This window comes from Podarcis cretensis, assembly GCF_951804945.1.
Source record: "Podarcis cretensis genome assembly, chromosome: 12".
Taxonomy (NCBI): Eukaryota; Metazoa; Chordata; class Lepidosauria; order Squamata; family Lacertidae; genus Podarcis; species Podarcis cretensis.
In genome coordinates, this window is record NC_137181.1 from 35748487 (window position 1) to 35773235 (window position 24749).

General features: G+C 41.8%; 1 protein-coding gene and 1 long non-coding RNA gene across 6 annotated transcripts; one reads left to right on the forward strand and one right to left on the reverse strand.

Moving 5' to 3' along the window:
• Nucleotides 1–3573: 3573 nt before the first annotated feature.
• On the forward strand, nucleotides 3574–22635 carry KLHL7 (kelch like family member 7). Its single transcript, XM_079947910.1, has 11 exons — nucleotides 3574–4266; nucleotides 6749–6851; nucleotides 8697–8790; nucleotides 9037–9161; nucleotides 10214–10389; nucleotides 11577–11751; nucleotides 14587–14729; nucleotides 17256–17496; nucleotides 19009–19210; nucleotides 19677–19774; nucleotides 20608–22635. Exons 1-11 carry the CDS (start codon nucleotides 4147–4149, stop codon nucleotides 20889–20891), a joined length of 1761 nt encoding a protein of 586 aa, XP_079804036.1. The 5' UTR covers nucleotides 3574–4146; the 3' UTR covers nucleotides 20892–22635.
• Nucleotides 7074–24681, reverse strand: LOC307199844. Of its 5 annotated transcripts, XR_013832221.1 has the most exons (6): nucleotides 24545–24681; nucleotides 18839–18906; nucleotides 14575–14813; nucleotides 14084–14131; nucleotides 13508–13676; nucleotides 7074–7277 (listed from the first exon to the last, which is right to left on the reverse strand). It is a non-coding gene; the product is annotated as an uncharacterized lncRNA (long non-coding RNA). The 5 variants fall into 5 exon arrangements; XR_013832223.1 differs by lacking the exon at nucleotides 7074–7277 and having other exon boundaries at nucleotides 11651–13676; XR_013832222.1 differs by lacking the exons at nucleotides 7074–7277; nucleotides 14575–14813 and having other exon boundaries at nucleotides 11651–13676.
• Nucleotides 24682–24749: the final 68 nt, after the last annotated feature.

Sequence of the window (24749 nt, forward strand, 5' to 3'; positions counted from 1 at the left end):
GTTTTGACTTCAGATGAGGGAAAAACCACCCTGCCTTTTACTGCTAGCAATGTGTACACACAGTAGTTTATGCAACCCCACTTGGCTCTCTTTGCCTGGACCCTTTCTCTTGTGGTCTTTATGCAGTCCTAGAATACTTTTTTTAAACTATAAATTCACCCAGCATTCTATTGATCCTCTTGCATGCTCCTGATCCTCTACTGTCTGAATCTTGTTCAATTGTTTTGTTTTTAACATTTTTTAAAAATCACCGTGTGATGGTCACCCTAAAAGAGAGGTAAGGTAAAGGTAAAGGTACCCCTGCCTGTACGGGCCAGTCGTGTCCGACTCTAGGGTTGCGTGCTCATCTCGCTCTAGAGGCCGTGAGCCGGCGCCGTCCGCAGACACTTCTGGGTCATGTGGCCAGCGTGACGAAGCTGCTCTGGTGAGCCAGCACCAGCGCAGCACACGGAAACGCCGTTTACCTTCCCGCTATAAAGCGGTACCTATTTATCTACTTGCACTTAAGAGTGCTTTCGAACTGCTAGGTGGGCAGGAGCTGGAGCCGAACGACGGGAGCTCACCCCGCCGCAGGGATTCGAAACGCCGACCATACGATCAGCAAGTCCTAGGCACTGAGGTTTTACCCACAGCGCCACCCGCGCTGAGAGGTAGAGATATATTAAATAAATACCTTGCAGCTATCTGAGGAGTAACTGTGCATTCAACCTTGTAATAGATGCCACTGGAGAAGATCTCAAAGAGATAAATTTTGTTTAATGATACCATCAGTTCTAAGCTTAGCTTTTATGATGCAAGCAGAGATTTGTATCACACAACAGGTAAAACAACATCCCAAAATCCCTTCAAGCTGATTACTACTACAGCTCTGTGCAGGTGTGCTAGGAAGATGTGGTCAGCTCTCCAAGGTGTACTCCAATCAAGTACTTTACACAACCGTTTTGCATGGGGCAGGTGCATGGGCATAGCCAGGATTTTTGTTAGGAGCGGCAGGCCTTTTGTTGGGGGCAGAAGAACCTTAGTTTGCTATGTATTTTTATTGATTTAGGGGGGCAGGTGCCCCTCCCTGGCTATGCCCATGGGCAGGTGGTATTTTCCGGCACAGCAGCTTCAATAGCAATGGCTGCTTCCCTCGTAGAGAGGGTGGGTGAGTTCCTAGCACTGATGCCAAGCCATCTGTTGAATGTCTTGGAGTAGCAATCAGATCTGGCTCTGTGACAGAAGACTCCAAATCGTAGCAGAACCTGTGGCCCAACCCAGTCAGCTGATTCAGAATCTATGATATTGAAAGCCTCTGAGAGATCCAGGAGGACTTCTGAGATCACACACCCAGCCCAGCTCGGGCAGACATCACCAGCCAGGATGGACAAGCATCCAGGAAGAACTGAGAACTGCATGCCTCCTAGTAGATAGTCCATATTTTCAGGTTGTAGAAGCTAAAAGGTATCCGTATCAACCAGAACAAACGGGCCACTAGTCCCACCTATCTCTGACTCTATACCAACTATGTAATCCAAGTTGGCATGACTGGCGTGGTGTTTTATTTTTTATGGTGGAGCGAGAGATCAGAGGGCCCAAGGAATTGAGTTAAGTTAGCCAGATTGATTCGTATGTTGTCGGGCGGGGGGGGGGGGGGAGGATTGGTCTTGTTGGCCTGTGTATGTGATAAAGGGACCACATCTCTATTGTGCCCCATTGTCCCAAAAGGGAACACAGATGCTGGTAAGCGCATCTGCAATCCATGGAATCTTGCACCACTGGCTGGAGATTGGGGTGGTTGTAACCAGGGCTTTTCTGCAGCCAAAACTCACTTGAACTCAGTTCCTGCACCTACCACTCAGGTGGGCACCATTGCTATTATAAGAGAACAAGGGAGGTGTTCGTGGTAGGTTCTGGAACCTCTTTTTCTAGAAAAATAGCACTGGCTGTAACAATATTTTTCTGAGGGGCCCAAGACCCCACTGGTTTTGGCGGCAGCAGCAGAAAGAAGGAAGAATAAAAATATAGTCATACCTCGAGTTGAATGTGCTTCGGGTTGAGCGCATTCGAGTTGCACTCTGCGGCAACCCGGAAGTAACAGAACGTGTTACTTCCGGTTTTCGCCGCTCAAAATGACGTCACGTGCATGTGTGGAAGCAGCGAAATGCCGCACGCACAGACGCACCGTCGTGTCTTGCGTTCCATTCGGGATGCAAACGGGGCTCCGGAACGGATCCTGTTTGGTATGTGAACGGGGCTCCTGAATGCATCCCGTTCGCATCCTGAGGTACCACTGTAGATAAAAGACCCCTGGACAGTTAAGTCCAGTCAAAGGCAATTATGGGGTGCAGCGCTCATCTTGCTTCAGGTCAAGGGAGCTTTCCACAGACAGCTTTCCAGATCATGTGGCCAGCATGACTAAACCGCTTCTGGCGCAATGGAACGCCGTGACGGAAACCAGAGCACACGGAAATGCCGTTTACCTTCCCGCCACAGTGGTTCCTATTTATCTACTTGCACTGGCATGCTTTAAAACTGCTAGGTTGGCAGGAGCTGGGACAGAGCAACAAGAGGTCACCACCGTCAAGTGGATTCAAACCGCCGACCATCTGATCAGTAAGCCCAAGAGGCTCAGTGGTTTAGTTTAGACCACAGTGTCACCTGCTCCCTCCAAGAATAAAAGTAGGGTGCTGGGGTGGTTGGTGTTTTAAACCTCTGCTCCCAGCTCAGCCCCTATTGGGGATAGATGTTGCCCTTTCTCCTCCTCCTCCACTTCTGGATCACTATATGCGTTCAGATGATCTGCACATACTTCTCATGCCGAAGAAGATGGTCCTGGTTCCAACCCCTGCCATTCCCATCTAAGGTAAAGGTAAAGGGATCCCTGACGATTAGGTCCAGTTGTGGCTGACTCTGGGGTTGCGGCGCGCATCTCGCTTTATTGGTTGAGGGAGCCGGCGTACAGCTTCTGAGTCATGACTAAGCCGCTTCTGGCAAACCAGAGCAGCGCACGGAAACGCCACTTACCTTTCCGCCAGAGCGGTACCTATTTATCTACTTGCACTTTGACGTGCTTTCGAACGGCTAGGTTGGCAGGAGCTGGGACCGAGCAACGGGAGCTCACCCCGTCGCGGGGATTCGAACTGCCGACCTTCTGATCTGCAAGTCCTAGGCTCTGTGGTTTAACCCAAAGCCTCAGCGCCTAGGGCTTGCCGATCGAAAGGTCGGCGGTTCGAATCCCCGCAGCGGGGTGCGCTCCCGCTGCTCGGTCCCAGCGCCTGCCAACCTAGCAGTTTGAAAGCACCTCCGGGTGCAAGTAGATAAATAGGGACCGCTTACCAGCGGGAAGGTAAACGGCGTTTCCGTGTGCGGCTCTGGCTCTGGCCAGAGCAGCAATGTCACGCTGGCCACGTGACCCGGAAGTGTCTCCGGACAGCGCTGGCCCCTGGCCTCTTGAGTGAGATGGGCGCACAACCCCAGAGTCTGTCAAGACTGGCCCGTACGGGCAGGGGTACCTTTACCTTTACCTTTACCATCTACGGGGACAACGGAGCGGAGCCTCCGGCAGGCAGCGCACACCACAGACGGGCCAGTGCTTTTCCTGTGTTCTGCCGAGCCACCTCCTTTACGAAAGAGGCGTATCTCTACAATCCTGAGTGTTTCTATACTGGGCGACTGAGCGACCCACCCTCCTCGGGCAGACTCGAGCTGCTTTGACACGCTTCAGGGACCAACCTGCCCACATCCACACATGCGCACCTGGCGCCTACCCACAACTCTCCACCTCCTCACGTCCCCCGCTCTCATTGTCTCGGGCAGGTCGTGCGCTTCGGCGTGACGTCACGGCGCGCCGGCTCCTTCTTTGTTTACCTTTCCCACCCGCTGAATCTTCGCCGGCTCCCGAGAAGGGGCGGACTTGTGTTGGCGGACAGCGAGTCCGCGAGCTGCCTCCTGATTGGCCAGGGGAGCCTATATTTGGGGGTGTAGGAAGAGGGCCTGCAACTGCCGGGCGGAGGGAGACCTTTTTTTCCCCGCAGAGCGAGGCCGGGGCTGCCGCTTCGCGTTGGCCGTTGGAGCCTGGCTGACTGCCGTTTATGACCGGGCGTCGGTTGAGGAAGCCTTCGGTTCGTCGCCGGCGAGAGGGAGGCGAGGGAAGGGGAAGGGAGCATGGCGGCCTCGGCGTCGGAGAAGAGCAACAAGAAGAAGACGGAGAAGAAACTCGCCGCCCGTGAAGAAGCCAAATTGCTGGCCAGCTTCATGGGGGTCATGAACACCATGAGGAAGCAAGTAAGGCGGGGTGGGGGGTGACCGGCCTCCTAGGGCTCCTTGACCTGGGGGGTCCAATAGGAACATGTTTCTATCTCTCCCCCCCCCCCATGGTGTTGACCACGAGCCTGGCACCTGGGCATTTGTGAACCCGGAGTTGTTGTAGGAGAAGAAACCCATGGCAGGGGGGACACAGCTAACACAAAGTGCTTGGCATTGTTTTGTTGCTGTTTACTACAGCCCTGTAAAGTAGGCCAGTAAGGACTCCCATATTGCAGAGGTGGGGGATGGCTGACGAGGCTCACGGATGACGCCTTGCCTAAGAATTAGAATTGTAGAGTTGGAAGGGACCCCAAGGATCATCTACCCCCACCCCCTGCAATGCAGGAATCTCAGCTAAAGCATCTGTGACAGATGGGCATCCAGCCTCTCCAAGGAGAGCCCACAATCTCCAGAGGGAGACTTTCACTGACAGATCTTACTGTCGGGAAAGTTTTTCCGTGTGTTTAGAAGGAATCTCCTTTCTTGTAACTTGACTACCTGATGAGTTCCTGTTAGAGGTGAGATTTGAACGAGTAGCATCGGGATTTGTAGTGCAGTTGTAGTGGAAATATTTGGGCATTACCATGCTGCAATGGATCTCTGGTACACAGAGCAGTTGATGTGAAGCCAAGACCATTCCGTTGCATTCTTTGCTCATTTATCTGGTGTAACTCTTTGTTGTTCCACCCACAAGGATGCACTGGGGGGAAAATGAGAATATTCCCAACTTCTGTTACCCTGGCAAATGTGTAAACCTAATTCAGATTCATCTTCCTTTATCTCTAGCATATGTCACCCAAGTGGATAGTATTCTAGAGATACAGAAAGGTGATCACAACAGCATAGGACAGGCGTAGGAAAACTCTGCCCTCCAGATGTTTTGGGACTATAGCTCCCATCATACCTAGCTAACAGGACCAGTGGTCAGGGATGATGGGAGTTGTAGTCCCAAAACATCTGGAGGGCCTAGTTTGCCTATGCCTGGCATAGGAGTTAATAGCTATCTTTTTGTGCAGGAAAACTATTACCAGAACAACTGTTAACAGGCTGTAGGTGTTGGAGCGTTACAAATGCTGGCAAGCTGTAGTGGAAATAGTGGTTGGAGGTAACACCTTCACCATCAGTCCCCTTCCAGAAGGTAGAAGTTAGTCGTGTGCTCAGTGAAGATGACTAGTGTATGACTATGAAACTGGAGTGAAAACTGCTAGTTCAATCATGTACTTAACAGATGTGTTTGGGCAGTACCAGTCTACTGATCTATGAGGATTAATATTTGCCTTGCTAACCTGTGGCTTGTATTCACCTTTTGCTCAGAGTAGACCTATTACAATTAATCCTAAGTAATGGACATTAATTTCAGTGGGTCTACACTGAGTTGAATGCAACCAATTTTCTTCATAATCTGCTTTAGTGGTGATTTGTATTGTCATTACTTGCTAGAACTGCCACTGTACCAATTTTAAGATCATTAACATATTTTAGCTCAGTAACAGCTTTGCTCCTGTTCAGTTGCCTTGAGGTGCTTATTTCTATCTCAAGTTAAAAATGCTACACACATTGGCTAATATTCTAGCAACTATAAACACTTAAATGGTAGTCTTTCTCCCAAATAGTTGGAGGTCTAAATGGAGACAACTGGAAAATATTAAGTTTCCTTCATTGTCATTTCCACAGCAGAGAAAAATAATTGTCAATGTCTTCCTTTTTCTACCTTTTCTACCTTTAGAAATTAGTTCACCAGCTTTTAAATGTGGACAGAATAATGAGAGCATCCATTAAAGTATACGCAGAGAGTACTTTTTAGGAACCTGGTCTCATTTAAAAGCTACTTAACTAACACATTAGTCACTCTGCTATTTTGGTCTATTGTGGAAATGACAATAAAGAAAGAAGCAAATGTTCAAGTTGTTTCTATTTAGACCTCCCATAAGCATTTGGGACAATGAGTGCTATTTTAAGTATGTGTTGCTGGCTACAGTATTAAGCCGGCAATCTTCTACATGCTTACATGGAAGTAAGCCCTATTAAACTAACTAAGAATTATTTCTGAGTAGATAGGCATAGCTTTACAATGTAGGGTTCGCCAAACTGTATACAAAAATCTCACATACTTGAAGCTGAAGAGCAGCAAAATTGTAATTGTTCATATTGTAAATGTAATTCAGTTACAAGACCAGAGTTTGAATTCCCGCCACTATGAAGCTCAATGGATGAACTTGGGCCAGTCATTGCTTCTCAGCCTAACCTACTTCACAGGGTTGTTGTGAGGATTAAATGAGGAGAGGAAGAATCACATACACTGCCTTGAGCTCCTTTGAAAAATTGTGATTTTGTCTTCAATAGTGTTTGTTGTACATTTCTGTAGGTAACTAATTTAGCAAAAAAATAAGACTTTCTACACATGTCTCTGAAATTGTGAAATATTACATGTTTTGTCATCATTTTGACTTTTTTGTGCTAGAAAACACTCTGTGATGTCATTCTCATGGTCCAGGAAAGGAAGATCCCAGCTCATCGTGTTGTACTTGCTTCAGCAAGTCACTTCTTTAACTTGATGTTTACCAGTAAGTCTTCAGCTACTCAACTTCTACTGGTTTAAATCATCATCATCATCATCTACTGACCAACAGTGTTCAAAATTATCCAGATGCATTTTGCTATGGGCACAGGTTCAATTGTGACTATGTGGAGATTTCTGGGCTCCAAGTTGGCGACCGCAATTAAAAAACCTCTACCTTAGTCCATAATTAATACAATTTCCACTGTGTGTGTTTCTCCTTGCATACTGGGACAAGTGGATTGTTGTAAGAGCAAGTTACAGCCAAGCAATTAGTTGAAATCATAGAATTGTAGTGTTGGAAGGGACCTCGAGGGTCATTTAGTCCAACCCCCAGCAGATAAGACATTCCGTTGTGGTAACGGCAACCTGCAGTAGATTCAAGGTACCATTTGGCAACAAGCTTATGTACTGAGTTGATAACATTGCGGGCCTGCAAAGAAAGGGAGATTTGGTTTAATAACATGTAAGTAGAAACTCTTGAATCTTCTCCAGTTATCTTTACAGTGATATTTCTTCCTTGTCTTTCATCTCTGTTGCTGGACCAACTGTCAGTCCAAGTGCAGTTTAGTAGCACCATGCAGGAGAACAGCTTTAAGCCAAACCATGGCTTAGCATGAATATACTGTCTCCCAAGAAGACGATTGCAGCCACTTTGCTTCTTCCTAGGCTTTTTAGGTTGGTACAGCAGCTAAACCAAGATTTGGCTTAGTGTGTGATCCAATCCCTGGATCATAGTTCAGGTCTCTCCTCAATCGTGACTTGTAGCCAAAGGACAAGCTTTGGCCACAGATGATGGTTGAGGACAGGTGTTAACAACAGCCCCAGAATCAGACAACACACTTAGCAAAAACATGGCATAACTGCCACCACACTGACCTAAAATGTCTAAGGAGGAGTAAAGCACCCATGGTCTCGGTGGGAGCCAGTATGTATGTGTGGTTACAGTAAGCCACACACTGACTTAACTTGTCTTACATGTGAACAAGTGAAGCCACTGATTTTCCACTTGTCTTCCTAAAACTCTTTCTCACATGCAGTCAGTATATAATAAGACTTGCCAAAAATACACCTGCTTCAGAGAGACTGGCATATTTGCGACCTCCAAGCTTAATATTTAAATGTCTTTAAAAATGGGCTCTAGAGGAAAAGGTGTCCTCTTTTTATCTAACTTTAGGTGCAGATGTTTCTAAGGTCCGAACTCATTCATACCATACTAATTCATCTTTTCTAATTAAATGTTTTGGAGAATTTTCCTGTAGAGAGGTAGAGTTCTACAGCTTGGTCTCCTTTGCAATTTGAAAATACCATGGTAGCAACTTAAGTGCAATGCAACTGAAGTTTGACTAGGATTAGTCTGTTTTTTCTTTTTTAATTTTTACATCAAGGATAGGGAAACCTGTAGTCCTCCAGATGTTGTTGGACTGTCTCCCATCAGCCTCAGCTGGCACAGCCAATAGTGAGGGATGATGGGAGTTGTCCAACAGGAAGACCACAGGTTCCCATTCCTACCTTGAGCTGGGTTGAAATGTATGTAAGACTGGGATGTAGTTTTGTGAGACCAGAAGTTCTTGATACATCTATTCTTAGTGTACTTGTTTTTCTGTAAATAAGATTTCTATAAGTAATACGGAATTAGGAAAACAGTTGTTAATACATTTAAATCTAGATTCTAGGTTCTGCTGCTCATTTTGTAACTGATCTCTGCGGCTGTCTTGAAGCTCGCTTAACAACTTCCATTGCAACTGTCCCCCCCCCCCTCTTAAATTAGAGCAGCAGGTCCCTTGAGATGTGGGTGCAGGGGTGGAATTGTTGTTCAGGTTAGATGATGGTGTTATGTATCTAATTGCAGCAAATATGATTGAATCAAAGTCTTATGAAGTGGAGTTAAAAGATGCAGAGCCAGATATTATTGAGCAGCTTGTGGAGTTTGCTTATACTGCAAGGTAGGTTTATTTATAACTCTTAATATCTGCCCATCAGATAGCTTCATATGAAGCCCAGAAAAGCTGTTAAGTGAATTAATGCTATTTTAATTATTTGTTCAACGGGTACTACTGTATCTGCCTGTAACATACTGTGTTGCTGTTCTAGTGGCTAAAAATCCTAATTTAATCTAGTTATGTGTATTATCATGTTCCCAGTTCTTGTTGAAAATGTTTTGGTCATAGTAATGTTGCTGCTTTTTTCAGAATTTCCGTAAACAGCAACAATGTCCAGTCATTGTTAGATGCTGCAAATCAATATCAAATTGAACCTGTGAAAAAAATGTGTGTGGACTTCTTAAAAGAGCAAGTTGATGCTTCAAATTGTCTTGGTAAGATGGCTCACTCTATATTGTTTCTAAGAACTCTTGATATTTTTCAAAATTTGCACTTTGGGTCCTTGATTATTTCATTTTTAAGACAGTCTTGCTAACGATACATTTCATATATTATTCTACTGGAAAACAAATTTTATGGTTTGAAAATGTATTTGTCATGCATATAGTACTGCTACAGTGCCTGCCACCTCTGATTAGCTTTCAGATAAGCCAGACTGAACTACAGTGGTGCCTCGCAAGACGAAATTAATCAGTTCCGTGAGGCTCTTCGTATAGCGGTTTTTTCGTCTTGCGAAGCAAGCCCATTGACAGTTTAGCGGATTAGCGGTTTAGCGGCTTTTAGCGATCAGCTGTTAAGCGGCTTATCAGCGGATCAGCTGATAAGTGGCTTAGCGGCTTAGGAAAAGGGGGGGAAAAGGGAAAAAAAACCCGCAGGAACTCGCAAGACATTTTCGTCTTGCAAAGCAAGCCCATAGGGAAATTTGTTTTACGAAGCGCCTCCAAAACGGAAAACCCTTTCGTCTAGCGGGTTTTCCGTCTTGCGAGGCGTTCGTCTTGCAGGGCACCACTGTATTGTCTTCTATAGAATGTGACTACTGTTAAAGATTTTCTTCCAAGTTGCTAACATGACATCATTGTCTCTCTAGTACTTAGTGCATGACAAATTCATAGATTTCATCAATTATTTTACTTCTCAAGATAACTATTTTGGTCATTACTTTTGCCACTGATGAGAAAAAACTTATATTAAATTATTAATAACATGGTAGTTCACATAAAAAAGAAATGGGCAGCATTCTGCTCTGTCAACAGAAACTCTGCGCAAGGGGGCTTCCCCCCTCTACTTCTCCCACGCCCGCCCTGAAACGGACAGGAGGGAATTGGGATAACCCAAAAGGGAGGGGGCAAGAATGAGTGTTCCATCTAGCAAGCTGCAATGCTTGTGCAGATGGAACATTCGTAAGAGCACGACGTTTAATTCCAACCAATATGCTTTTTCATGAATTTTAAACATCTTTTCATAATTTTTTACTATCTTGCACTAGGTATAAGTGTGTTAGCAGAGTGTCTTGACTGCCCAGAGCTCAAGGCTACTGCAGATGACTTTATCCACCAGCATTTCACAGAGGTTTACAAGACAGACGAGTTTCTACAGCTAGATGTCAAACGTGTAACACATCTCCTGAATCAAGACACGCTAACTGTAAGAGCAGAAGATCAGGTGAGGGTCCAGTTTCATAGCTATCTTAGTCTTGCATCTGAAATAAGGGTTTGTGTTTTTAGCTACCTTGCTGTAAATATGTAATCTGTGTGGAAACATTTCCTGTCAAAAGTGGAATGCAAATAATTGCTGGCAGAACTTTTAGTGCCTGTATGAGTTTCCAACCAGATTCTCCAGCTTTTCAGGTCTCATCTCCCCACAAAGTCAAATGACTTAATGGAGCAGCCTTCAAAGTGGCATGGGGAGTTGTAATGTGAAAAGGGCCTCAAATATAGGAGTGCTTAACTGCATCAAAACTAAAGGATCAGTATTTGATTAATTTTTGGCAGGAAAAAAGGCTGGAACATCAGGTGCTTGAAGTAGGAGTCACTATAGTATCCTATTTTTTTATGAGAAATGTTGTTTAAAAAGTGCCCTCAAGGAAAGATTTGTTCCAAAACAGATTGAGACTTTCTGGCATCTGATATTTCCCCCCCTCCTTTTTTGCTGTTTGTGGCATTTTCTCAGTTTTGTAGTTGGTTTTCTGTCTCGTTCTTGGATATCATGGTGTAATGTTTGACAGTTGAAGCGACTCTTTCTAAAAACATTGAGAGTAGTTACTATGAAGGACCAAAAGGTATTAGCATAGCTACTACTATATCTGGGATTTTTCCACGTTATCTAATTGCTTCAAGAAAGTGTAAACTTTTCACTGAAACAAAGTTAGATCCTTTCAGTGTGGTGGATCCCATTTAGTGGGGGGGGGGGACATAAAAATTGCTTCAGTGACCGAAATATGTTAGAAGTGAAATTGTATTTTCCAGGTAAGTGGCAGCCCTGTGAGTTATTTCACTCCAATTTACACATGCATGTTCACTTTGTAATAATTATCATAAAATAACTTGGTCTATCTTAGTTCAGCTGTTGCTTGTGGTTTCACAACTCTGAATAGTGATAGCTTTGAATTTTTTTATCTCGGGAGATCAGAAGCAGCTTTTAAATTTGGGATTTCTTCTTAGCCATTCCTGAATGAGGGACTTAAACCCATCTAACTGGCAATATAAGGTATAGCAAGTAATTATTTTTAAAAGCCCTTTGAAGATCATAAGTTAGACTTCCTTTTTGTAACAGCTGAGCTATCAATTTCCTGGTTCTATAGATGGCTGCTACTATAAGTACACAGATGTATTTTTCTTTCTTATTTCTAGGTTTATGATGCTGCCGTCAGGTGGCTGAAGTATGACGAGCCAAACCGTCAGCCTTACATGGTTGACATTCTTGCTAAAGTCAGGTTTCCTTTAATTTCAAAGAATTTCCTCAGTAAAACAGTACAAGCTGAGCCACTTATCCAGGACAACCCTGAGTGCCTCAAAATGGTTATAAGTAAGTTTATCTTCCAAGTTGTCTCAACTCTCTGTAAAGTTTTTCTTTAAGAAAATTTAAATTTAAATCCATTTAAATGCATTTTAGCATGTAAATACAAAAGAAAGGTAGGATTAACCCTGTTCTCTCTGTGCCAGGAAGCTGAATCAAAGCCGACTAGTAGCCCTTAATATCTGCATTCTATTTCCTGCAGTTAGAACTATGTCTAATAAATTGCAGACTATATGAGCTTCATGGTTCAGAGTCTTCCACCTTCAAAAATCTCATTTGTGTGTCACAGCCTTAAACAGTGGATACCAAAATAAGGAAATGCCTTGTCGTTATGGGACAGCTTCGAGCAGTTATGGGTCACTTCAGAGTTTCATAAAATTGTAAGAGCCTGCTGGATCAGACCAGTTGCCCATCTAGTCAAGTATCCTGTTCTCACAGTGGCCAACCAGATGCCTATGGGAAGCTAACAGCAGGAGCTGAGCACAAGAGCAGTGTCCCCTCCTGCAGTTTCCAGCAACTAGTAGCATATTGCCTCCAATTGTGGAGGCAGAGCATAGCCTTTGTGGTTAGTGATAGCCTTATCCTCCATAAATAACCATCATTTAAAGCCATCCAAATTGGTCACCATCACTGCCTCCTGTGGGAGTGAAGTCCATAGCATAACAGTGTACTGTGTAAAGAACTACTATTGTCTGTCCTGAATCCTCAGTATTTAGCTTCATTGGTTGTCCATGAGTTTGTGTTATGAGATGGGGGGACGGACTTATTTGCATCCACTTTTCCCATACCATGGTTCATCTTATAGACTTCTATGTCACCTTTTACTTGCTTTCTCTCTAAACTAAAGAGGCCCCAATGCTGCAACCTCTCCTCCCAGGGGAGTTGCTCTATCCCCTTGATCACGGTTGCCCTTTTCTGAGTGCAATTGCACCATTGATTTGTATAACAGTAGTTCTGCTGGCACAGTAGTTTTCCTGGTGCTTGTCAAGTGATACTCTGAACTCTAAGCACCCATTGAAGCAGGCAGCCCAGCTTGCATGTTGAGCACACTGCTTTATGGAAGTGAGTCGTGGGCAGCTTACAATCACCAGAAGCCTTCCACATTTGCTATATAAGGAAGATTTTGGGCATCACATGACAGGACAGAATCTCAAACAAGGATGTGCTCTCCCAAGCCTACATTTCCAGCACTCCTGTCTCAAAGTCTTTAGTGGCTTGGTCATGTCCACAGAATGGAAGATGGCAGGATCCCCAAAGACGTGCTCTACAGGGAGCTGGCTTCAGACACCAGGCCCATTGGCAGACCAACTCTTGTGTTATGAAGTGGTATGCAAACATGACATGAATGATGGCAATATCAATCCCCCAGCATGGAAATCCCTTGGAGATGATCGAGTACCTAGAGACAGTCAGTCAGCAACAAAACATGTGTCTCCTGCATCAGTCTCTACAGCCACAGCAGACATCGTACCTCTCCAACGGTTTGACTTCACCCCAAGGGCACACTCCTCCATTGTCTCCTGAGATAGATGCCAACAACTACGGTGAACATAGTCCTCCAGTGTTTAAAGGGCTTCACCTATCTTTCAGTTTGCTTTTGAGCGTAATTGAATTATTTTGTTTGCCCTTTAAACCCTAAATGGTCTGGGACCAGGGAATCTGAAGGACCGCATTTTCCACATTAAATCAATTTAGATTTCCCAAGGTCTGACTACAGTTTTCCCAACCACTGAATAGTAGTAGAAGGCCTTCTATTTGTTGGCACCTTGGTTGTAGAATTCCCTCAGCTACAAGTTCATTTTGTTTGTCTTTGTGCCCTTGCACACTTTTTGTTCCAGCTGGAGTGAAGTTGAAGAAAGTGCTCTAGGATTTTTCTGTGACCCGCATGTCCTATTTGGATGAGTGGGGGGATGGCAGCAATGATCCTGGGAATCCTGTACAAAGACAAGTATAATCAACATCTTCCTTCCCCCTTTCCTTCTGTTGGTTACTGCAGCCATGGGTTGGTGGCTAGCCAGCATCCATCCACCTTTCACCTAACCCCAGGAAAACATGCCCACCAAATCATCCCACCCTCCTCTTCGCTAAAGTAACTTATTTCAATAAACTGGGCCCCACTTTAAGATGCAAAATAGAAGATACCAGATTATTCATTACCAAAGGCCACCTTAATACCTGAAAAAAATAGTTATTGGAAGGATCAGTATGCCTTTAAAACCAGCTCGTATGTTTCAGATTTCTTAGGCTTCAGATATAATTGGTAAGAACATTAATATCTATACAAAAATAGCCTGAGTAATGACATTTCTCTCAGCTGTTGAAGAACAGTAAACCTACGCACCACCATCTGTGTCTTCAATGTAGATCCGGGCTGCTTCTCAAGTATATGCTAAGTAAAAACAAAGAAAAAGAAGGAAAGATTGGATAAAACCTTTAAGCTGTGTTCTTGTTTAGGTGTAGTGAGAAATATTTTATAGATACTAAGCTTTGATTATTTAAAACATATTGGATGTTGATGTTTCTTTCCAGTGTATTTGATGACATACTCAGTGGCATAATATTCCGAGAGGTTTATTCCATGGTAATCAGTTTGTCTCACTGTACAGGTACTTTATATATATCAGTGACTATAGAAACATGTTTTAAAGACACTTCATCATTTTTTTTTATTTTTTTTTTTTGTGGCAGCCTTTCTGTATTTCAGAGGTTGCATGTGATTTTTGAAAAATGGTTAAAAACAGACTTTTATTTTCCCCTCCTCTTTAATGTTTGTCTATCCTTGCTTTGGAAACAGAGATTTCTCTTAGAATTACATGGAATTATTGTGTATGCCTTCTGGTTTAGGTGGCATGAGATACCATCTGCTTTCTCCAGAGGACAGAGAAGAGTTGGTGGATGGCACCCGCCCGCGAAGAAAAAAGCACGATTACCGCATTGCCTTGTTTGGTGGCTCACAGCCACAGTCATGTCGGTATTTTAATCCAAAGGTAGCTCTGATCTTTCAGAATTTCAACAGATAGTGTGTAGCCGAAAAATTCATCATCTCTTTCATTATATAACCAGTTTCATCACTACAGATATAGATATGAGAATAGATATAAAATTAGTTTGTTCTTGCACTTGTGAGATTTCACAAAACAAGCGTTTTTGTTGTTGCATTGTGGGAGGACAGGTTGTAAGGAACAATGTAATAAGGGATAGCAAGATGATACAGGGAACTTTCTGTAGTGCAGAGCTATTTTGAGGTTTTTGAGGTTTCTATGGCAACTTTAATGTTTCTTACACTTATGTATGGACTTTCATTGTTGCTAGAAATAGATTTCTATTTTGTATAGTCATTTATAAATTAAAATCTCCAAATAGTTGATCATTATTAAAGTAACAAATTTGAATCCTGTGAAAACTCACATGGGGAAATAGGGGAAACTGGTCTGAGAGGAAGTATGTCCTCCAAGCCCAATAAATCCCCCTCTTGTGATCATTTCAGCAAATGGAGTAGTCTGTCAGAAGGATGCTTTGTGGGAGTGAAGGCCCCCCTTATTTGAACAACCTAAAAGTGAGCATTAGTTACTTGTTTCATGGCTTTCAGAATCCTTGCTGTGGTGCCTCAGCGATGTCTATTGGGGTGGGAGTTACTGAATTGTCATCTTATGCTTGTTATCTTTTGAATATGTTCTGTCAGCCTCTGCTAGTGCAAGATATTGCTGGACTAGAAAGCTATAATGATTATTGACTATATTTTTAAATTTCAGTTTTTTCGTACTCACTGCAATTCAACATATTGGCAGATAAATGCTCTATCAATTGTTTTAAAATATATTTTCATGTGACTAATTGCACCCAGATTAAGAAAAGCACATGAATGAACATCCCATTGAGATAGTGCAGGTAAATAGAATCTTGTTTAGATGATCATCTTATTTATACCTGAGGTTTTTGATACAACAGGGGATACACAGGTATGTTGGCTCAGGCAATATTATTATGATTATTAATTAAATTTATATACTGCCCTATACCCACAGGTCTCACGGTTCACAAGATAAAATTACAATATAAAAACACAAAATACATAAACAAAATATAAACATAAACAGCTGAATAACCCCATAAAACAGTTAAAAACAATTTTTAAAAATAAAAAATTACAATTAAAAAGCAGTTTTAAAGAATGTAGTGTTGTCTTGTACTTTGACTGTGATATAGCTAGGATCTTACTGCTTTTTGCTGCTTTTTGTAACTATCTCGTTCTTGGAATGTGCATTAATTTCCATTAATTTATCCCAGTTGCTCAAATTTGGCTGTGTTTGTATACATTTTCAACCCTACTGATGACTCTGCTGGTGTTTTTTGCAGCACCATTTGTAGTTTATTACAGGTAAACCAATTGAAGGTACATTATATATCATTTGTAGCATGGAGAATGAGTTCTTGGTTGCCATGACAACAAATTTTCCCCAGTTCTATTTTATCTGATTCTATTCCTTAAGATCTGCTATTTTCTTCTAAACACTTTTTTGTATTGTTCTGTTCTCTTTCTTGACTCCATTTATCTATTGAATTTTAAAATCAAGCCAACTAATAACAGGCAGGAGTTTCTCAAAACAGATTCTCAGTTGGTTACTTTTGCCCTCCTCTCCACCCCTATCCTCCAGTTAATTATTGTTGATGCCCCAAATGTAAGGAAGATGTGAAGATAACACATTAACATAATTAATCTCTGCAAACGGGTGTGAAGGAAGTTTTCAATAATTATGATGTTGTTTGAGCAGTATGTCCGCTGCAGACAGGATTCCACCTATAATAAAACAGTGGCCTATTAGATCTAAGCCTCATTTTTTTCAACACCCACTAATACATGCAAACGAGTTTTCCACCGTTCCATAAGCTCACATTTATTTATTTATTTATTTATTTATTTATTTATTTATTTATTTAAGATACCGTACACCACTTTTCAGGCAGACATCATAAAGCGGTTTGCATAAAACATTAAAATCAATCAAAGCTTTGCAGTGAAATAGCAAATACATGCTACAAGGGGAGAAAAAAAATTGTGAAAACTAAAACTCCTGTCAGAGCAAAATGGTTCCTGAATCAGCCTTGTAGTGGCAGTTGGTTAGGAAAGGCCACTCGGAGAATACCAGGAGCTAGATAGCAGACAGCTTTCCAGGCTCTTCTCCACATCGCTTCCCAACATACAAATGTGGTGTACTACTATTATCAAGGTACTGTCCATTTTTATAAAAGCCTAGTGGTTAGAGTGTTGGACTAAGACAAGTGGCATGCAAGTTGAAGTCCTTACTTCATTATAAAGCTTCTATGACTTTGAGAGTCACTATCTGTCAGCCTAAATTACCCCGCAACGTAATTTTGAGGGTAAAATGGACAGGGGGAAGAACCATGTATGCCACACCAGCTTCATTGGACAAATAAATAACAATGGTCTCAGAATTCTGAAGAATTTACACGGCACAGTATTCTCTCCCAAACCTCTATCTTTTCTCATACAGGATTACAGCTGGACAGACATCCGATGTCCCTTTGAAAAGCGGAGGGATGCAGCTTGTGTTTTCTGGGACAACGTGGTTTATATTTTGGGCGGCTCCCAACTTTTTCCTATAAAGCGAATGGACTGTTACAATGTTGTGAAAGACAGCTGGTATTCCAAGCTGGGGCCTCCAACACCTCGGGATAGCCTTGCAGCTTGTGCAGCAGAGGGTAAAATATATACATCTGGTGGTTCTGAAGTAGGTAAGACACTTGAAGGGTCTGCTGGTGGGTCTGTAAAGTAGAAGTCGTGTGTGGCACCCTACTGTTGTCATTGAATTTTACTTTAAAAAAGAAATGGCACTCACTGCCAAAACTCAGAAGCCAGCTTATCCAATGTGGGCCTTAAAACACAGAGCAAAAAACAAAAAAATCAGTGAACTGTATCCAACTAAGTTCTGCTCTGAATACACTCTTTGAAATTAATGGACCTAAGTTAGGCATGCCCCTGAATTTCAATAGGACTAGTCTTAGTATGACTGGTATTGGATACAACCGTGTATTTTTAGAAGGGATATTTGTCATGTCAGCTTCATTTAGCCACCTAAATCTGGAAATGAAAGTACTGTATATTTCTGACATTTATCTGTAACTTACAGCACAACAGGTACAGACAGCAAGAGTTCATGGTTTACCTCACCCCCAGGCTGCAAGCCTATGCCCACTTGTATTTTTGTGGGACAGCTCAGAAAATACTACAGTTGGGACATCATAGATAGTGAGCATTTGCAGGGGATAATGAACATGTGTGGGATAGATTAAATGCCCACTAGTTCTCCCCTGCAAATTCATTTTCCGCATTAGCTTTGAGGCAAACTTGCTTCATAACGTGTATTTCTAGTACAGATCTATTGAACTGTTGCAGCAAGTGAATGAAGCTCAGTCCACCTTTCCTAATGGTTTTGCCAGTTTGCACTCACTATGGGGAGAGTGTCTTCCTTCTGTGGTTCTATCTTTGCTACTATGTTGACAGGATTGTGAGAGAGGGTCTCCAACCTTTTCGGTATTTATTCACATTCAAAAAGGAAAACACCAGTGCTCTGTTATGTGGCGTCTTTCTATCTAAGAAAGCCAGAGCAGGTAACAAAGATTCAAACAACAAAAATAGAATAGCCAAAATCTAAAACACCAAACAGAACACATTCATAGATTTAACATCAGCTAAACAGTAAAGCAGGAGCTGCTTCATTCTCTACCTTCCATTCCTTAAGTGCTTGCCTGAAAAAGCTGGCTTGGAGCTGAAAGGATAAGACAGAGAATGCCAAGTCAACATCTCTGGAAAGGGTGTTGCAAAGTCTGAGCACCAGCACTGAGAGAGGAATACCAGGTATCCACCTGCTTAATCTCTGATACCAGGGCATTCAGAGCAGGACTACGAGTAGTGATATCAGCAAATGGGCAGTTCCATGTGGATTATGCTATTGCTGCAAAGGAGGACTTTGTTTCCTGAATTGTATATATTTTGGATGCAGATGGCATAGAAAAGAATTTTTTTAAAAGGATTATCAGTATCACAGGAAGGTTGCTTGTATATAGGATCACGTACCTTGTTTTGGAAAACATAACCTTAAAACCGTACAGCTTGAAGTGTCATGTGAGCATTCAACTGCTGCACTAGAAGACAAATTACAACAGTGACCTTATTGCAATGTTGCATGTAATTCATAGAATCTCCAAATATTCTCTAAATCAGTTTGCTTGTCTTTTTATTTAAAGGAAATTCTGCATTATATTTGTTTGAATGCTATGATACCAGAACAGAAAGTTGGCACACAAAGCCCAGTATGCTGACTCAGCGATGCAGTCATGGGATGGTAGAGGCAAATGGTCTCATATACGTATGTGGAGGAAGTTTAGGAAACAATGTTTCTGGAAGAGTCTTGAATTCCTGTGAAGTTTATGATCCAGCAACAGAAACGTATGTATTGATTTCCATCAATTTAATTGTGTGTTTAACCATCCACAAGCCAATTACACAAATGTAACTTCTTCTGGAGTGCCCTTCCCTGGCAGGTTTGTGAGGCTCTTTCACTGCTTGCATTAGGAGGGCAGTTAAAACTTTTAAATCAGGTTTTAAAGCCTTTTAGATATTTCAGATGCTGTGAATTTTGTTTGTTGTTAATATTGTTCTACCGTTTATTATGTCACGTATTTTTATAAGGAGCAAGAGCTTTTAAGCGACCAAAATTAGCTTAGATCTGTGCTCCATTTTAACTGACAGTTCCTCTGGCATGCTTTCGCAATAGTGGAACTAAATCATAAGTTAACTATAAATTCCCTTCTCTGCAACTTTGGTATTTACCATACTTGATGGAAAAAGAACTGCTCATGGTATGAAATTGAGTGAACGTGTTTTTAAAATTACATGCTTTATATATTTTCAGGTGGACAGAGCTGTGTCCGATGCTTGAAGCCCGAAAAAATCATGGACTTGTGTTTGTGAAAGACAAAATATTTGCCGTTGGGGGACAGAATGGCTTAGGTAATTGATATTTTTTATTTTTTATTAAAATCTGCTGTGCCAAAAGTAAGGTGTACCAATAATTGTGCCAGCTACAGCTTCTCAAAATTGGCCAGCTTTGGATGGATGTTTCAAGTCGACTGACTGGTGAAGATTGTTGGACCACCAGCTTAATGGCAGAATGAGCTGTGTCCCTGCACGTTTTTTAGGGTGGTTAGTGGAAGCAGTCTTGCAGTCATGCCTCACTGGAAGAGTGAATATGAGATATTTGCTGTTTGACCAGATTTGTCCAGACCTGCAGTTTTTCTGTTAATGGTATCACATGTAGAGTATTTTTTAAAAATAAACACTTCTCTACCAGTACACTGTAATTTTACATACTCTCCCATATAAGAAAGTCAGCTACAAAGCATATATCCATCATGACTGGGATATTCCTATACATAGGGTTTAATACCATTTATATAGAAAATTAAAATAATTTATCCTTAAAGCAGTGGAAATTGAGACTTTTAAGAGAACAATTCTATACCTACGTACCTCAGAGTAAGTGCCATTGAATTAAATGGCAGTTACTTCTGAGTAAACATTTAGAAGGATTGCACTGTAAATTTGGAATTATTATCACCCTGCGATAACTTTGATCTTGTTTTCAAACCTTGGATTTTCTTTCCTTTCCTCCGTTATTTAGTCCCAGATAATTTTAGATGCTAAATTTTTCAAACCATCCTTGCCGCTATTGCTTTTACTTCACCATACTAGAGGAAGTTCCACTTGGGAAGGATTCTGTATCTAAGTGAAGTTTGAGAAACCATGGTTGATACTTATCTGTGTGTTTTCCCTTCTCTTTAAAGGTGGCTTAGACAATGTGGAATATTATGACATTAAAGTGAATGAGTGGAAGATGGTCTCTCCCATGCCATGGAAAGGTGTGACTGTAAAATGTGCTGCTGTGGGTTCCATAGTTTATGTCTTAGCAGGCTTTCAGGGTGTAGGTCGTTTGGGGCACATCCTTGAATATAATACTGAAACTGATAAATGGATAGCCAACTCTAAAGTCCGTGCTTTCCCAGTGACCAGTTGTTTAATCTGTGTAGTTGATACTTGTGGAGCAAATGAGGAGACACTAGAAACATGAAGATTTCAGGATTGCTACTTATGATGTTTCTGCATTTCAATTTCATCTTGTCAAGAAGTCGGTACTACAGAAATTTTTTGAATGAAATCCTTTACTTTATCTCCACTATGTGTATAAGGTGGATTTGCTTGTCAAAGTTTTATTTTTTGGAAGTAACTCAAGAATCTACAACCCTAGATTGAAGACACATGAAGTTTCCTTAAGATGCATGTGTGCAGTTTTGCCACAAACTCTGCTGTCTAAGTATACTGTGAAATATTCCAACAAGAGATTATTATTTTTAGTAACCTTCATTTTTCAGAGTTTGAAATAATTAAAATCTTCAGGTAGCAAAAATGAATGAAACAAACCCTATTAGTTGGAGTAACTTTGCTCAAACATCTGTTCTGCTGAAACATCTGTTCTGCAAAGAGAGATACTGCATTACTTCAATGCAGGTCCCCCACAGGATGGTATCCAGTTACTGAGTGAAACATATTGTGCTTTCTAACTATTTATGGTACTGAGCAGGCTCAGATAACTAGGGGCATATCTTATATGAGCATCTTTCACGCAACTGGAATGGTGACTGGCAACAGGCAATTACTCCCTCCTCCATGTTCTTAATGCCATCTGTGCAAAGCCACAAACCTGTGGTATGTTTCCACTATGTCCTGTCCACCATGTGCATGGGATATGATGCTTTTTCATTAGTGCATCTACTTCCTAAAATATTTACTGTGCAGATGAGGGTACATACTGCACCTCTCTACAGGAGTACTACCTAGGCATACTAGAAGGCAGCTGTTCATTTACAGGAGAAAGTAAATGTGTTGTTAGGAATAGTTGGAGTGGAACTAAACTTGCCCAGGCAATTTCCATTCATTGGTTTTGTCCCGTATTGCAGTCTAGTAAGTTGTAGGGTAGCCGAAGTAAAACCCAGGAAATAAGTTTGTTTAGAATGTCTGTTCCTTCCAATTCCTTGTTCTCATTGGGGTAGATCAAAATTCATATCATTTTTTACATGCCTGATTTAATATGCATCTGAAGTTCCAAAAACTGCAGTGTGTACTGTAAAAAGATTGACATAAGCTTACATGTGAGAAAGTGAACGACTTAGGACTTGTGCAAAAACATGTTTGGGGTATAATATGTGCTTTAGGTTGAGAACATCCTATATTATTTAAAGTACATTTTTGTATACTTTGTAATACTGCCTTTAATACTATGTTAAAGTGATACACATACCTGCAGCGTGATGCAAGTCTAATATTTAAAATGACTATTTTTTCATGTTGGGTCTTTAAATAAATTCTGAAGCACATTTTTTATATTATGTTTTAAAGTATTTCCCTCCTCTCAAACTTTTTGCCAAAAATTGAATAATTTGATCAATAAGAAACTTAAATCTAGCAGATGCTAGTTTTAACTTTTTTGTTTTTAAAGGGGCTTCCCACATAGTGCACATTTAACTTCCATCAGTCCAAATATGGACCATCCAGTATGAAAACTCATTTTCCTTAATTCTAGATATATCCCTGTTACGTAACTAGACATTGTGTGACAAAACTGATTCATTGTCAGTTCTTAGTAAATGGACTCAGTGCAACAAGTTTTATTGGACTGTTTTTGTGTATTAACAAATAATGTATTGATAAACCTTGCCTACTGATTACTTTTGCTAAGTAGAAGCAATTTTTTTGGAAACATACCTCAGTGAGGCTTGTTGTCAGTAAACTTTGTTAAATAAATATGTTTTTCTTAAGGTGGTCATGAAGTGTTCATTTAATAGTCCATGTTAACATATGTGAAGAGACTTTATTTCCATAACCTGGACTATCTTTTAGGGAAAATCAGTAGCATTATCTTTGGTAAGAAAAGATCTGTCAAATTTAATTTGGCTGGGAAGAGCCAGAAAGTTCCAGCCCTTTCCCAATTGTATTCTTCATTCAAGGAAAAGCTCATTCTAATGTGGGAGTCCATATTAAAAGATAGAAAAGAAATCTAAGCAAATTTTATGAATACACAAGTAGAGGAAGAAACTCTTTAAGGCAGCAATTTGTAGGGCTGACAATGAAGTAGTACATAGAATAGAATACTTGACAAGAGTGTCTGCTTTCAAATAGACCTGCCTGTACATTAAGATTGATGTGGAATGCTGCCTTGATTGTGCCACATTTGCCTGAAATTCAGTATGTGCCGAGATGGAAAAAAGGATTCTTGTTACAGGTGCCTTGAATTCACTTGCTTCTCAAATACAAGTGGCACCAACTCTTGGTACCAGTTGAAGTTCACCCAGGTGTTTGGGTAAATCTGCTGCCTATGGTGATTTTATTGGTTTTTGCATATTTTATTCTGCTGTTCTATTATGTATTTTTAATTTAACCTGCTTTTGAATTTTAGTAATAGTAAAAAAAATACATTAAATAAAAAAACCTAGTACTTAGGAGCAAACACATATCTGTGGGTGCTCTTACTGTACACTTTTCTCATTTAACAACCTTTTTGAATGCTGCCAATGGAGTTGTGAGGAATAGAAATCAAGGTGCATGAAAGTTACTTTCAAGTCTGTGTTAGCATTGGAAGTAGTAGATATGGAAGCCAACTTCCAGTGCACATTGCTTTTCATTAAGGTTAATCTCTGCTATTTCATACTGCTGTTCTTTGACAGCTGAAGGCATGGTTTGAAAAAGGCACCAATCTAAACTCTAGTGCAAGTTAAGAAGTAGAGGGGTAGATATCGATAAACTAAACCTAGAACAACAGACACCGCTCTTTGGACATTTGTTAAGTGATTGCTGCTGGGAAATGGTTCCTATCATTTGAAGTCTCCAAAGAAGAAAAAGCAAGTAAAGACAAGGTACAACTTTAAGAAAAGAGAAAGAGAACCACATTGACACACTCGCATCTCTAAATGGATTTAGAGTCAAAACGACAATGTTGATGTATAGTCTTATTTCTATACTACTGCTCAGGGCTCTTAACGTGAACCTAGTCACACGTGGTCTTTGGATGAAGGGTGGCATATAAATTAAATAAATAAATAAATAAAAAAGAAAGAACCAGCCTACTGCAGGCTCATCTAGTAGGCAATAGCCACTCTGGAAATCCTAAGTAGTCCCATGGGCTTAGCCAGGATTTATGTTGGGGTGACAGGCTTTAAGTTAGTGGGGCAGAACCTCAGTTACTTTGTATTTTTTATTGATTTACTTGATTTGGGGGCGGCACCAAACCCCCTTGGCTACACCCATGAGTAGTTGCTTTCCAAAAGCCAATAGCAGCCACACAAAGCAAATAGCCTTTGTGGGCTTTTGCTCCCCAGGAACTAGCATTCAGAGACTTAAGCGTCCCCTGAACCTGGAAAGTGACCATCAGGAGGAGAGTTAAGGGTGAGGGTGGAGGAATAAAACAAAAAGACACCTGTTCATGTGTTTTTCCTAGCTAACCCTGCAGCATTTGGGGGCTGACAGTGCACTATGACGTATAGTGCTTGCCAAATTTCTGTCATACACAGACTCTTAGCTCATCTGACGACGTCGGCTCCACGAAAGCTGACGGGTTTTGCCATCACTTAGCGCGGCGCTCCCGTGCTGCCTGCGGTCTTAACCCGCCGCCGCTTCCTCGTAGGAGAAGAAACCCCCACCGAATTCAACAGCCCCCGTTGCTGAGCAGACCTGGGCAGGAGGACGGCGCTGCCACACGTCGTCTCCTGGAAAGTCACGCCATAGTTTGGAAGAGCGAGGAAACGGCGCTTCGAAGCCTCGCCGCGGCTCCTCAACGGCCGCTCCCAACGGCTCTGCGCGCGCCGAAGCGGTTTGTTGTTTTTTCGTTTCCACCAACGGCCAGCGGGCTGCTGACGTCTTAGGAAAGAGCCGTTCG